The 13,890-nt window shown below is 39.0% G+C and overlaps 1 protein-coding gene across 1 annotated transcript in view; it reads left to right on the top strand.

Annotated features, from left to right (window-relative positions):
- Nucleotides 1–3,731: 3,731 nt before the first annotated feature.
- The window catches only part of LOC111320078 (scavenger receptor cysteine-rich domain-containing protein DMBT1-like), an 18,986-nt gene continuing 8,827 nt past the window's right edge, over nt 3,732–13,890 (top strand). Inside the window, exons 1-4 of the mRNA XM_088727273.1 lie at nt 3,732–4,127; nt 7,323–7,361; nt 9,287–9,598; nt 10,053–10,364. Of these exons, the coding sequence (XP_088583399.1) occupies nt 4,076–4,127; nt 7,323–7,361; nt 9,287–9,598; nt 10,053–10,364 (715 nt within the window). The 5' untranslated portion in view covers nt 3,732–4,075. The remainder of the gene's footprint in view (nt 4,128–7,322; nt 7,362–9,286; nt 9,599–10,052; nt 10,365–13,890) is intronic.

Here is a 13,890-nt window from a genome sequence, read left to right as displayed (position 1 = left end):
GAAGCTATTTGCCTACAAGCAGACTATTCTTTATCATACCTAGTCTCTTTGCACGTTCATAGTTGGTTGAAACAGCGTACTTATCAGAGTACAAATGCAAATTTCAAAACCAGGTAAGGTCAGGTTATTGATGAGAACACTGGGCCTAAACATGCCAAGCACAGAAATTTACGAAACTATAATTTGAACAGGGATGAAAAATACTGGAGAGAAAACGGAGTAGATTAGCCGAGTTTTTGAAGGTTTTCGTAAGCTCAAGCAAGGTAGTAAAATTTAAAGACAGCAACTTGACTCGCTAGGTGTAGTTTCGTGTTCAAAAACAAAACAAAACAGGAATGATGGCAGCCTGCTGGCCTGGTGAACTCTTTCAGTTTGTGAACTATTTCAATTTAGGAACTATTTAACAATTTGTTCATGCTTTAGCGTGCACTATCGAGTTATGGAGCACGCGGGAAGTTTTGAGAGCACGAAAGAAGCCTAAGAGTTGCCCGAGGCGATAGCCGAGGGCAACTCTAGCTTCTTGAGTGCTCTCCAAACTTCCCACGAGCTCCATAACTCGATACTGCACAGCTGAAAGCATGAACCAATTGTTTTAGAACATAGCCGGTGGAATTGTGCATCAAATCCGACGCGAAAAACGGACAACAATATCAGTTGAAGCGAATCGTGACGGCGCTGATGCCAAGTCTCCTTTTCCGTTGTTTTTCTCTTTTTCTGCCTCATTTAAGAACTCTAGCCCAAGGGAAAAGATCGAAACATTGTCTTCGTTTTCGGACTAGTAGGCCGAGTTTCTGTTTGTATCCATTATTGTCGATAAATATATTATTTTTCCCCGCGCTAACAATGGCCGCTCGCGCGAAAAATAAAATTTCTGGCGAAGCGATTTGCTGACGCTGTCAGCATGCACTATCGGGATTTTGAGCACGCTTATGTATATTGAATTTGATTGCGTGGTTCTGCTAGCTATGTTCTAATTCACTTTGGGAGCTATTTCAGTTTTGATGGTTTCACATTTTGACATCTTCAGTGTTATTTTACCGATGAAATAATTTGAACCATTCTAACAATAATTACGGTTGGCTTCCTATAGCATACTTTGTAATGGTGATAGGACTAAGAAGATTCCTTTCCGGTCTGTAACCATACGAGTGATAAAAAAAATCGGACGGCCGAGCAGCGGGAGTCCGACTTGTTTATCATTTTTTTATCACTCGTATGCTTACAGACCAAAGTGGACGACACGAAGTCTCATGACCAAATTACCTAATCAAAAAAATTACAATTTCCAAGAAAAGAAGAATAGCCAAAGTTTGAAAGAAGGGGAAATTTTGCACTAGTAGACCGATGAAGGAGGCGTCAACTGTTCTATGTCGCTATGAAGTTAATAAAGGTTGATCTGGTTGATTTAAACTGCAACCTTAAATGTGATTGGCTTATTGAACTGTCCGTTAAACAAACTGCTTGATAACAAACTGTCCAATAACAACTTGGCAAACGAAATAGTGTAAATAGGAGTTTTTTAAACCAACCACAATCAAGGAACTTGTAATTTTCTATGATTAATGAAAAAAACAGATGGACGCTTTGCCACCTCTGTTCGTTTGGAAAATAAAGGCTTTTCGGAAAATTACATGGCAAATGCTGGAAGAATTGATGTTTTCTTTATAATACAACATCATACGCGAATTGGTGAAACGCAGACTGTTAAAAACTTCGCGAAGGCTTGCCTAAAAAAATCGCAAGCATGGTTACACGCCCTCATCCAAAGGTACCTCAGCCCTTGATGGTGCACTTAATATTTATGTATTTATTTTCAGAGTTGATCCCTTAGAGAACAAAGGGAACACAAAAATTGATACACCTCAAAATTACTGAAGTAAAAAAACATTTGAAAGAAAGTAATGCTTCAGTATTTACAAATCAAACGAAAGACCACTCACCTTTAAGTGCCCCTCACACAGAGAAGTTTTTAAAGAAGGAACAATGATTACCGGCTGGTGATATCGAGTATTCCTATACATTACAGGCCTTGTAAAAATCAATCCAAAGATGAGATTTCATGGTTTTCTTTCAGGTATTTTGGTGCTTCTCTCGAGAACAGAAAGTGTTACTGGTAAGTGATAGCATTGTATCAAGAAGAACTGTTGTCGGTTATAGCGACTGAAGTTTTGTAAACTTCAGCAAAAGCAATCATGGCATTCGAATTAAGAGTTATTGTTAGTTATGTCTTAAAACTCTATTCTAGTACCCTGTGTAGTCGGTTTTTGGCGTGATGTCATTGGCTGTAAGGCAAAAGTCATGTAATAAAGCAAAGCCTAATTAAAAGTTACAAGTAACAACCTTATTCGTCTAAACACTAGAAGAAAAACGTGGAAAAGTTCTGAAAGCATGAGAGAGATTGACAACCTCCGTCAGACAGCACAATTTTTTAAATTTTTCTTATTTTTTAATTGCTCTTTCCTTGCAAAGGAATGACGCTCTTTTCAACAAACTAACCCCAACCAAAGCTGAAATCCATCTATCGGTGGTTGTACTTATCGTCGCGAAGGAGAGATAACCACTTATTTGAAGTCATAATTGTAAAGATTAAATTTTGTAATTGAAATTTGTCCAAGCCACTTTTGCGTGACAGCTGACGCCAAAAATAAGGTGTCCCTTTCGTGTTTTAATTGTTTTTGCTTTTGGATTTTATCGTTACCCATTCGAAGATAATGTGCCATCTATTTTGGCCGTAAGACTCAGCCAAAGACAGAATTGAATAATTCTTTACAATATTATTATAGCAAAATTATAACTAATAAAGTGGTCTGTACAAAATACTGGCCAGGAGCACTGCGGTTTACGAGACATTGCGATTTACTCGATGGCACATGGTCGGGATGAGCGAGTTCTTGAAACGGTTAGAGTGGAATCATAGCGGGTTGAAAGCTCTTTTGCTTCTCAAGCTGTGTGAGTCTTGATGACGTGGGAGGAGTAGGTTGGCGAGACTGTGATCGTTCAAGTTGATGATGTCCTTGGAGCAATAAATTGAATATCTTAGAGCAGTAATCATCGCGTCTTTGGCATAGAGTACAGAGTTCATAGCTGCCTAGGGATTGTTTATACGATTGATAGGACCCAATTATTGACATGATTCTTTTCTGAACACGCTCAAGGTTTTCACTGAGGTATCCAGACCTAAAACCAGTCGACCTTATCGCCCAATGAGTACTAGCAGTATGAAGTCAAAACGTCGCGATTCACGTCATAAGTGAGCAGATCGTGGCACAAATGACAATTCTTTATTATCTTAGCATACCCAATGTTTCTCTCTGGTACTCTTAATTTCACGCCCCTCTTACTATGCACAATTTTGCCTTATTTTTGGATTGAACAACAATAACTGGACGAAGGGGCGTTTTAGCGAACTGCGGTAAATTTTATGTCATTTCTAAATGCTTCGTGCAAAGTGGCTAAGGAAATACTAAGCATATGTTGACCAGTTTTGTCGGATATTTAAGTTAACTTCTATAATCTCATCAACAGTTCGTTTGGTGAGCCCCTCAAGAGGATTAAATCGTGCCTTTTATTTTATTTGACCCCAGAAACAAGCCCGATTTTCCGACTTGTACGAATGGAATTATTCCATATTCAAACACGTGACATACGGGAAACGCATTCCTATTCCCTCCCTCAAGTAAGCCTGAAAGGCGATTGGACTCTGAAACCGTTGGCTGAGGGGAGACCTCTATTTGTCTTAATATGGGCAACGACCCCAAAATTAGAAAATTTATTTCTTCTTATTCGCAGACAAATTGTGTCATACGTTGTTGAAAGTCCTCGTCCCTAGCTAGTTCGACTGTGAAGAGGGAAAGTTGGTTTTTGAGCGCTTTGAATATAGTCGGTGGGGTGTTTCGAAAAACTGTTTCAAGCTACTTTAAATCGACGTACTACTTCCAATTTTGTACATCATACTGTATATCATTTCAAAGGGAATTGATTTGCATATCTTACATTGTACACCCTGAATAAGTGTGACCTACTATTGAAAAGAGGAACTCATTATTTTGGAATGCGAAGCTGATTACTCCTCAGGATGTTTAAAACATTGGGAATGAAGCTTGGAGCACTCGTGTTTCTTCATGGAAGTAAGCACTTTTCATTATGATAGGTTCATTTTTTAAACAAAACTTTATTCAAACTCACTCGTGGCTATTTGTGGCTCGAGAGCTCTATTGCATGACGATTAAAGAAGGCGATGCCAGAAATGATCCGTTATTGCGCGATAAGTGTTAAGACCGTTAAACTTTAACGGTCTTAATTATCGCGCGATTCTATCATACGATCAACCTTATTAGCAAGTCAGGCTCAAGTTCAATTAAATAAAAAGAGGGAGCTTTAGTATTACGACGGCAACGAGAACGGTAGAAAACAATAGGCTTAATGAGCAAAAACAATCGCCCTGCCTGTGCGTTCAACATTTTGCCACATTTCTTTGCCATTCTCGGCAAAACAACAACGTGAAATAACCAAACTTTAGGTTTTCATCGAGAACGTGAGCACATGACGGTTAATTTTTCTTTCTTTCTCCTTACTGTAACGCCGTTCGTAGTGATATAGCCCTGAATAGTTCGCCAGCATTTTCCAAGTGAAACACATCGGAATAACCTCGAAAGAGTTACAAAAACGAAAAGTTAGATTTCGACACGACGCTTTCATCGCCGTCGTCGTTGCTAAAGCTCCCCAAGGTCTCAACCGGAACTCCGGATCATTGTCAACCGCACCGCATTGCATTTGCCCGTTTGTGTATGCCTATGCGTTTCTTTCAAGGATCATTGAACTAATCATTCCCACGACTCTGTTCATAGGTATTTTACAAGTGGCTCATAAACCGATCTACTTAGTTTTTCTTTCTCATACGCAACTTTCTTTAAACTCGGAAAATTTAAATCTTGAGACAAGGCGAAGAAGATAATTTTTTTACGGGGTCAGCCATGCGTCTGAAACTGTCACAAACACTTTCCTGAAAGCATAAATTTAGATAGAAAATGCAACGTACAGATTTTGTTCACTACTGGCAAAACTTGGGAAAACGAACGAGTTGTTTGGTTCAGTTAAATAAGCATAAGCTATTTGCACATAAACAGACTATTCTTTATTATATATCTTTATACAGTTTTTGCACTTTCTGATTTGGCTGAAATGGCGTAACTATCAGAGTACAGATGCACGATTTAACGGCGTCAAGCCATCAAGCCAGTTTATACGATTTGGTCGACTATTTCCCGGACTTCTCTCTCCATCCTTTCATTCATTGACCCACACGCCTTGCATGACCTGTAACACTAATATCAAAACGAGCTCTTGGCTTTAATTGATACAAAACAACCAGTAGATAACAGCACAAATTAGAAATTGAAATTTCAAAACCAGGTAGGTTCAGGTTATTGATGAAACACTGGGCCAGCAAATAGAAACAGAAAAGGTTTTAAAAAATGCCAAGCGCTTAAATGTACAAATCGATAACATGAACAGAGATGGAAAACATTGAAGAGAAAACGGGGTAGATTGGCCGAGTTTTTGAAAGTTTTCACGCTTCGAGACTATCACAAGCTTAAGTACGGTAAAAAATTCAAATACAGCTAACACTAATTAAACAATAGAGTATTTCTGTCGAGGAACTATCGGCTGATAGTTGTCCCGCGGAAATTTGATGTTCTCAAAACAAATATTTGTCCGAGAAGCGAAGCTTCGAGGGCAAATATGCTAGTCACTTGACCGATTTAAACCAATAAGAACCGGAGAAAATTTAGTGGTGAACTACAGTTAGGTATAGTTTCGTGTTCAAAAAACAAAACAGAACAGGAATGATGACAGCCTGCTGACCTGGTGAACTATTTCAGCCTGTGATCTATTTCAGTTTAGGAACTATTTCAGTTTGAGAGCCATTTCAGCTTTGATGGTTTCACATTTTGACATGTTTAGTCTTATTTTACCAATCAAATTATTTGAACCATTCTATCAATAATTATGCTTGGCTTATTATAGAGGACTTTGTAATAGTGATAGGACGAATTATCACTCGTAGACCGAATTGCACGAAGTCTTATTACCAATTAATCAATAAAATTACAATTTTTGACATAAGAAAAATAGCCAAATTATGGAGGAAAGGGAAAATTTGCATCAATAGACCAACAGAGGAGGCATAAATTGTTTAATGTTGCCCTGAAGTTTACAAAGGTGAATTTGGTTAATTTAAACTACAACTTTAAATGTGATTGGCTCATTGAACTGTCCGATAACAACATGCACGATAACAAACTGCTCGATAACAATCTGCCCGGTAACAAACTAAGAACAACTTTGCAGGTGAAATAGTGGAAAATAGGAGTTGTTTTTAAACGAATCATAATCAAGGAAATTGCAATTTTTTATAATTAATGAGAGTACAGATATACGCTTACGCCACCATTGTTCGTTTGGAATATAAAGTTTGTTTGGAAAATTTATGCGAACGCGTGAAAAAATTGACGTTTTCTTTACAATACAGTATATCTTATTAAATGTTTTGTTCTGTAATGTCGCCGAGTACTTTACGAGTCATGCCGTATTTTGACGAGCCCGTAGGGCGAGTCAAAACGCAAACAACGAGTAAGAATATTCAGCGATGCTACATAACAAAGTGTCTCAGGCTAATAAGAGATTTATTATCCAACATGACAACTTGTTATTTCAGTGCGGGCAAATGCCTAACCGTTTCTCTGGAGTACAAATACTGCGAGATATTTGTACCCGTTTTGTGCTCTACGAAACAAAGTTGGATGATAAAAACATGGTATGCAAATTGCTAAAACGCAGGCTAGTAAAAAGCGGATAAGTATATTTTGTGTACTACACGAGGAAAAAAATCTGTTCGCGAAGGCTTGCCTAAAAAAACACAAACATTCTTACATACCCTCATTGAAAGGAATATCAGCCATTGATAGCGCACTTAATATTTAAGTATCATAATCGGAACTATTTGCGATCAAATGAATAAAGGCTGATAGTTTCGTAAGAAACTGTTTGGGGCTTGCGATCAAAGTTGATCCCTTATGGGAACAAAGGAAATACAAAAATTTGAAACAACTCTCAATTGCTGGAGCAAACAAAAAAAAAGAGCTTAAAAAACAGTAAAGCTTCAATGTTTACGAATCAAACTCAAGACTACTCAGCTGTAAGTGTCCTTAACACAGAGAAGTAGAATGGGAACAATAATCACCAGCTGATTATATTGAGTATGCATACACACTAATCGTAAAAATCCATCCAGAGATAAGAATTCATGGTTTTTCTTTCAGGTATTTTGGTGCTCCTCTCGAAAACAGCAAGTGTTACTGGTAGGTGATATTATTGCATCACGAAGAACTGTTGTCGGTTATAGCGACTGAAATTTCGTAAACCACAGCGGTAGCAATCATCCCATTCGAATAGCGAGTTGTTGTCAATAGTCAGTTTTGCCGTGATGCCGAAATTAAGAGTTGATGTCAGGCAATAACGTCACGGCAAAACTAAACACTTGTTTTATGCGAACCGGTTGTTGAATTAAGGTTGCACTTTCTACAAGCATTTCCTCGGTGAACTTTAGCTTAAAAGCGAGAATCAAATAAGGAGATACCGAAAGAGATAACTCGAACTTATTATGACATCTTCTAAATTATCGGCTTTTGGATAGGTGGGTGGTCGACAGAAAACATTTACACGCGACAAAATAAATCAATCTTTTGCTTTCTGTTCTAGAAGTACCGACAAGACCAAAGGTTTTTTTTTTCTTAAAAAACGTGATGATTGCTCAATTTTGTGTGGGCCTGTTTGTGTGAGATGGATTTCTTTCGGCTGCCGTACTTAGTCGAAACTCAGTCCTCGGGTGTAGGACGATAGAGGTCAATCATATTCTAAGCAAGGATTCAACACCGATCGATTCAGTGTTTGGATCAATTCCGACGTCTGAGAAACGTATGTTTTGTCTATAGTGATATCGAGTATTCGTTAAAACTGCCTCGGCAGCTAACGGTTGTTCAGCAACCTCTCTTGAAATTAACTCCTACCGACAAAATCATAGGATCTGTGAGCTTGGAAAAAGCTTCTAATCAAAAACATAATTTGTTACTTTCCGTCTTTTACGCAATCGTAACAGGCGGTATTGATCATTTTACAAAGTTCGCGCCAAAACTGCCCCTCTTTAAAACCAAATTGCGCAATCAATTATTTTCATGGAGAGAGAAGGAGGGAGGGAGAGAGAGAGAGAGAGAGAGAGAGAGAGAGAGAGAGAGAGAGAGAGAGAGAGAGAGAGAGAGAGAGAGAGAGAGAGAATTTTCCCATTTTTTGCGTGACATTGTAAATTAGCTAAAAGACTGCAACAATATGCCCTCACATCGACTATTACCCTGAATTAGTCTCTATTATCCGAACGGTTACCAGTGAACATAAACTGCAATTATAATATCTAGCCTACCGCCGTTTCTTCGTCAGGGACAAATTATAAACACTCAATCACAGGTATTTGTCTCAAAGATAACGTATCTCGTGATTTTACTACAGAAATTAAAACTCTAAAATATTCACTGTAAACCTTTCCCAAAAATATTTTGCGGCCTTCATTTTGTTAATCTGTAAAAAATCCTTCGAACTGTGAGAAAAGTAGCCTATTTCATGGGCTTTAGCGTGAGCACGACAATGCGGGCTTCTTGAATGGTTGCTGCGTATGTAAACTTTTCTCCTACAAGTCGAGTTTGTGGCAAGATGCAGTTCGCTTAGAATTAATTGCCACTTGATGAGGTGAAGTCCAGGGTGGCTAATAGAAAATGAAAGAAAGGGAAATGGAAATGGCGCTGTTTGCATCAAATAAGCGCGAAAACAAGTTTAAGCGCAGCCTTGCGTTGCTCGCGTTTTGATGTCTCCGCATTCAATTTTTTTTATTCCATCCGACCGACCTGGTCAAGTACAGTTAAGATAAGAAGTTGTTTAGCTGAGCCCAACAATGTGAGCCTGAAATCCGCAATGACGTTCTGGAAAAGCACACCAAATGTTTTTATTCTTACGCTTACCTTTACCCACTCTCCCTCTATATCATTCGAGACTTTTTTTTCCTGATTGAGCAACGATAATTGGAGGGAGGAGGCATTTTAGTGAGATGTAGTAGATTAAATAGTTTTAAATGCGAAATTAAAATTTCTGAATACTTCCTTAAGAGTTGCTGAATAGATGTTATGCGTTAACAAGTTTTGTCGGGAATTTTACCTAACCTCTATAATCACGACTACAGTTCGTTTGGTGAGCCCCACCGATTCGCCGACTTTTGGTCGCGTTGAAGTGCTGCACAATGGTACATGGGGAACCATTTGTGATGACTTATGGACCTTAAAAGACGCTGATGTAGTTTGTCGCCAGCTCGGGTACGTTGGAGCTTTATCAGCACCTCGTTACGCAGTATTTGGACAAGGAACTAGTCAGATATGGCTTGATGACGTTAATTGTGTTGGAGTTGAGACAACAATATCACAATGTAATCACAGAGGATGGGGAGATCACAACTGTTACCATGATGAAGACGCTGGTGTGGTGTGCCAATCCAAAGGTAGAGTAACGATACGAGTACTCATGATCATCCTAGGCGAGAAGGAAAATAGAGGTAATCAGAAACTAAGAAAGACGTTGCGTAATCGACAGTGTTACGATCAACATTTCTCTTATGGAGAATGAGAAGCTCATAACTGTCAGGGAATAATGAAGACACTGGAGTAGTGTTTCGACCTCCTACAGTTTACATAACTTAGAATAAAAAAAACTTTACGTCCTTCTTTAATCTTTTTTCATTTTTCGAACCTCATGGCGCTAACAAAGCGAATTCAAATAAACCAAAGTTTTACTGCACTTTTTACCTTTACAGTAAATTAAACCATCTGGTCAAATGCAATAAAAATTACGAGGTTTGTGTTAGCTTTTGGCTCAGCATCAAAACAACATCATTAGACGATCGCTCATCGTGTATGTGTGGCTAAATTTTATTCATATATTCACATTTACGGCAGTTCGTTTGGTGAGCCCCACCAATTCGACGTCTTCTGGTCGTGTTGAAGTGTTTTACAATAGTACATGGGGAACCATTTGTGACGACGACTGGGAACCAGAGGACGCTGATGTCGTTTGTCGCCAACTTGGATACGAAGGAGCTCTATCAGCCCCAAAAAGTGCAGCATTTGAGCAAGGAACAGGTCAGATATGGCTGGATGACGTAAAATGTGTAGGAGATGAGACATCAATATCACAGTGCAATCACAGAGGATGGGGAGTTCACGATTGTAGCCATTATGAAGACGCTAGTGTGGTGTGCCGACCTCAAGGTAGAGTAACTATACGGTCTTTCTTTTAAAAAATTTCTTCTTTTAAACTTTCTCCCATCATGGCAAAGTTTGAAACTTCAAAACCTAGGAATAAAAATTTAAATTTCAAATCGACACCTTAGAAATTTTACATTTTACTTGCACCTTACATTTTGTTTTGCCGTGCTTTCATTGTTAGCATGCTTACTGCAAATAACAGTTCTATACTAGCGGTGTATTAATTACCACTAATGCTAGAACATTAGCATATGAATCTGCGCTCCCATGATCTACAACATTCAATCTATTACGCTCTGACAAAGAGCTAACGCTCTTGTCACAATGAATCAGAATCGAATCGTATAGTATGGTAGTAGTGGTAGCAATGGTTGAATGAAGACAGGATGAAGGATGAATAAGTCCAATTCTCGATGGTGGCTAAGTCCCTACACTGAAAGGTTCGCCCTTCAGGGCCCAGTTGTACCGAGTGACAGTCTTCGAGCGAACAGAACATTAGCAAGAAATTGTAGGACCAGGGTTGTGAGAGACAATTGTTCTTAGAGTGAGGTTGTTGCAACTTTTTTTGGAATTAACGTAGCTAAGCACACCAGAGTGGAGGAAGAGTTACACACTTGAAAAAGGGAGATGACTGCTTCAACCTTGGCAGTGCGCTTCGGTTTTCTATAAATAATTAACAGCAATAAAATAAATAACAAGATAAATTCAGGGAAGGATAAACCAGGGAAATATCCTTCGCTGTGGAAATATCGACCGTCGCCTTGATAGGCTGAGAAAGAGAAAAATTATGGAGCTGGAAAAGTTTTTCTGAACGCTATGCACACCGCCTTAAAGTTTCGATAACAATACTTCTACAGTTCCTTAAAAGATAGTTCAGAGGCTTGTAATCTTGTCAGCTAGTAACATCTAAAATAGTGATTGTCAGACCAGAAGGAAATGGGCCAGTTTCTATACCAATGCTCCAAATTAATTCAGACTCTTGAAATGTTCGACCGTAAACCCATTATGTTTGTCGCGGAAGATCTTACATTCTTTTGCTATGGCACCAAGAACCAAACTAACCAAGATCTGTGGATCGGCCTTCATGGCTTCCTCACGTTTTAAAGCAGTAATTATTATTCGTTCAGTCTGGACATGGTTATCGTGTTGTGATATCAAGATTAAGTTTTCGGTCGCCTCATGTACGCATAGCCAGCAATGTAGGCAGAATCGATTTCGAGGGTAAAGCCTATAATAATAATATAATAATAATATAATAATAATAATAACTTGTATTTATATAGTGCTCATATCTTGAACTCATGGCGCTTTACAACACTGTACGGGGGACTTTACCAGACTACTAAGCAGTTTACAATCAAATGAAAGCGAATATAACAGATGCACCCTCCCCCCACTGATTCCCAGTAACCAGGCCAGATCACATCACAGTAATCTCGTGAAGTGGGTCCTTTAACGTCCCCTGCCTAACCAAATTAACTAAGTAATAGATGCAGGAGACGGGACCTCCATTTAGTCGTCCCTATCCGAGTAGACTAGAATATCTAACCATTTCTTGATCTATGTTATAGAAAGGTAGCATATTCTTCTCAATTATTTTAAGACCCTGAGTGTTGGTCCGGCCGGGGCTCGAACCCTCGACCTCCCACACAACAGTCCGGCGCTTAACCAATTGAGCTAACCGGGAGGCGGTTAAATACATTGATTCCAAACAGCGTCCTACCGGTAAGGGCCAAATTTACACGCCTGTACTAAATAAAGTTATAATTAAAGGTAGTCACACGATTTTTACTGCAATCTGGGATAAATCAGCCTGGGTAAATTTCGCAAAGAATATCTAAGCTGAAGGAGGCTATCTAATCTGCATCTCTCTAACGAATAACCGATGTTAAGTACTCTTCCTCTGTTAGTGTAATAGCGAAAACCATTATACGAAGGCTATCAGGCCTGAAATGTCCTCCTTCTTTGTTACTAACTCTTGTAGAAGACGCCCTACGATTTGTGTTGAGGGCCTCCGGTTCATACATTTCAATACTTTGGTCATGGTTGTTTTTGGAAGCCCAGGAATTTCGAGCTCATCGCCTAGTAACCATGACCTTTCATTCGATCTTGATGTCAGCAGGCAAGTCAGAAATTTAAAGAAAACGACAAAACTTTTGAGTTTAAAAGACATGTTTCTACAGAAACCTCTGTCATCTTCAGTTGATTAACAAGCCGTTACAAGTTGAATTTATAAGTACATGCTAATTAAGCTAGTAACAACAGAAAACGTGGCAATGTTAAAATTATAAGGATAGCTTTAGATTTACATGATGTAATTGTTGATTCAAAGAAGGTTGCTCTCTTTGAATGTGAATAGCTTCTTTTATCTTGAGTTGGAAACTCGTAGAGGCGTGATCTAAGAAATGGAAACAATCTTCTGAACACAAGGCGCGACAATGTTCAGAATTCTGTAGATGTTTGAAAACGTGAGAGGCCCTATCACTGACTAAGTGCTCACGCACGCGTGTAGAAAAATGCCGGACCAGTTTGAAAATTCTGAACCAGTTTAAAAAAAATTAAACCAAAGAAAAAATTGAACTACAAAGGCGAAGCTCATCACCTTAGTTGTGATTTGAGCACTCTTGCATGGCAACATGTCTGCACTTGGTCCCACAAGTGTAGCGCCCAGGCAATGGTTTATTCCAGAGCTTGGCCCAGTGTCTGCACTGCACTGATGAGACCCACATAGGTCGAAACAGTGTGCACTGTCTGCAGTTATATATATATATATGCTCGCATGCTCGCTAGTGTACTCTAGTTTGAGCACTCTGGCATGACTTAGACGATACCACAAAGGTTGGATCGTTTGGGGTGACCATATTGGTTCTCCTCCATCCTAGCATTAGCACTGCACTGATGAGGCCCAGAATGCCGAAACAGTACTGTCTGCAGTTAGATATAGCTCTTTGGCATACAAAGCTTTGCTTTCATGTCCAAATTGAGCACTCTAACTAGGATGAGTCATTGCTCTGCAATTGCGCATGCTCGCTAGTGTACTCTAGTTTGAGCACTCTGGCATGGCTTAGACGATACCACAAAGGTTGGATCGTTTGGGGTGACCATATTGGTTCTCCTCCATCCTAGCATTAGCACTGCACTGATGAGGCCCAGAAGGCCGAAACAGTACTGTCTGCAGTTAGTTATATATATATATATATATATATATATATATATAAATTCTGTATGCGAGGGAAACCCTGACCCTGTACACCCAAAGTAATCATACTTAAATATAAATGTTTGAAAAGAAAATTTGCTGAAAAGAAAATCCCGCTAAGGGCAAATTTTCTTTTCAAACATTTATTCTATTTAAGTATGATTACTTGGGGTGTACAGGGTCAGGGTTTCCCTCGCATACAGAATTTGTTTAATTGAAATTAGCCTGTATCCGTAATTGGATCCTCCTTTGTGATCCACTAAGTTGACTTCGGTCGTGGATCTTTAATAGATCCTTAGTTGGGTTTCATATGGGGAAAAGCCCGAGTAA

The sequence above is a fragment of the Stylophora pistillata genome, chromosome 7 (genome assembly GCF_964205215.1).
Source record: "Stylophora pistillata chromosome 7, jaStyPist1.2, whole genome shotgun sequence".
Taxonomy (NCBI): domain Eukaryota; kingdom Metazoa; phylum Cnidaria; class Anthozoa; order Scleractinia; family Pocilloporidae; genus Stylophora; species Stylophora pistillata.
This window is presented reverse-complemented; position numbering and strand designations above follow the sequence as displayed.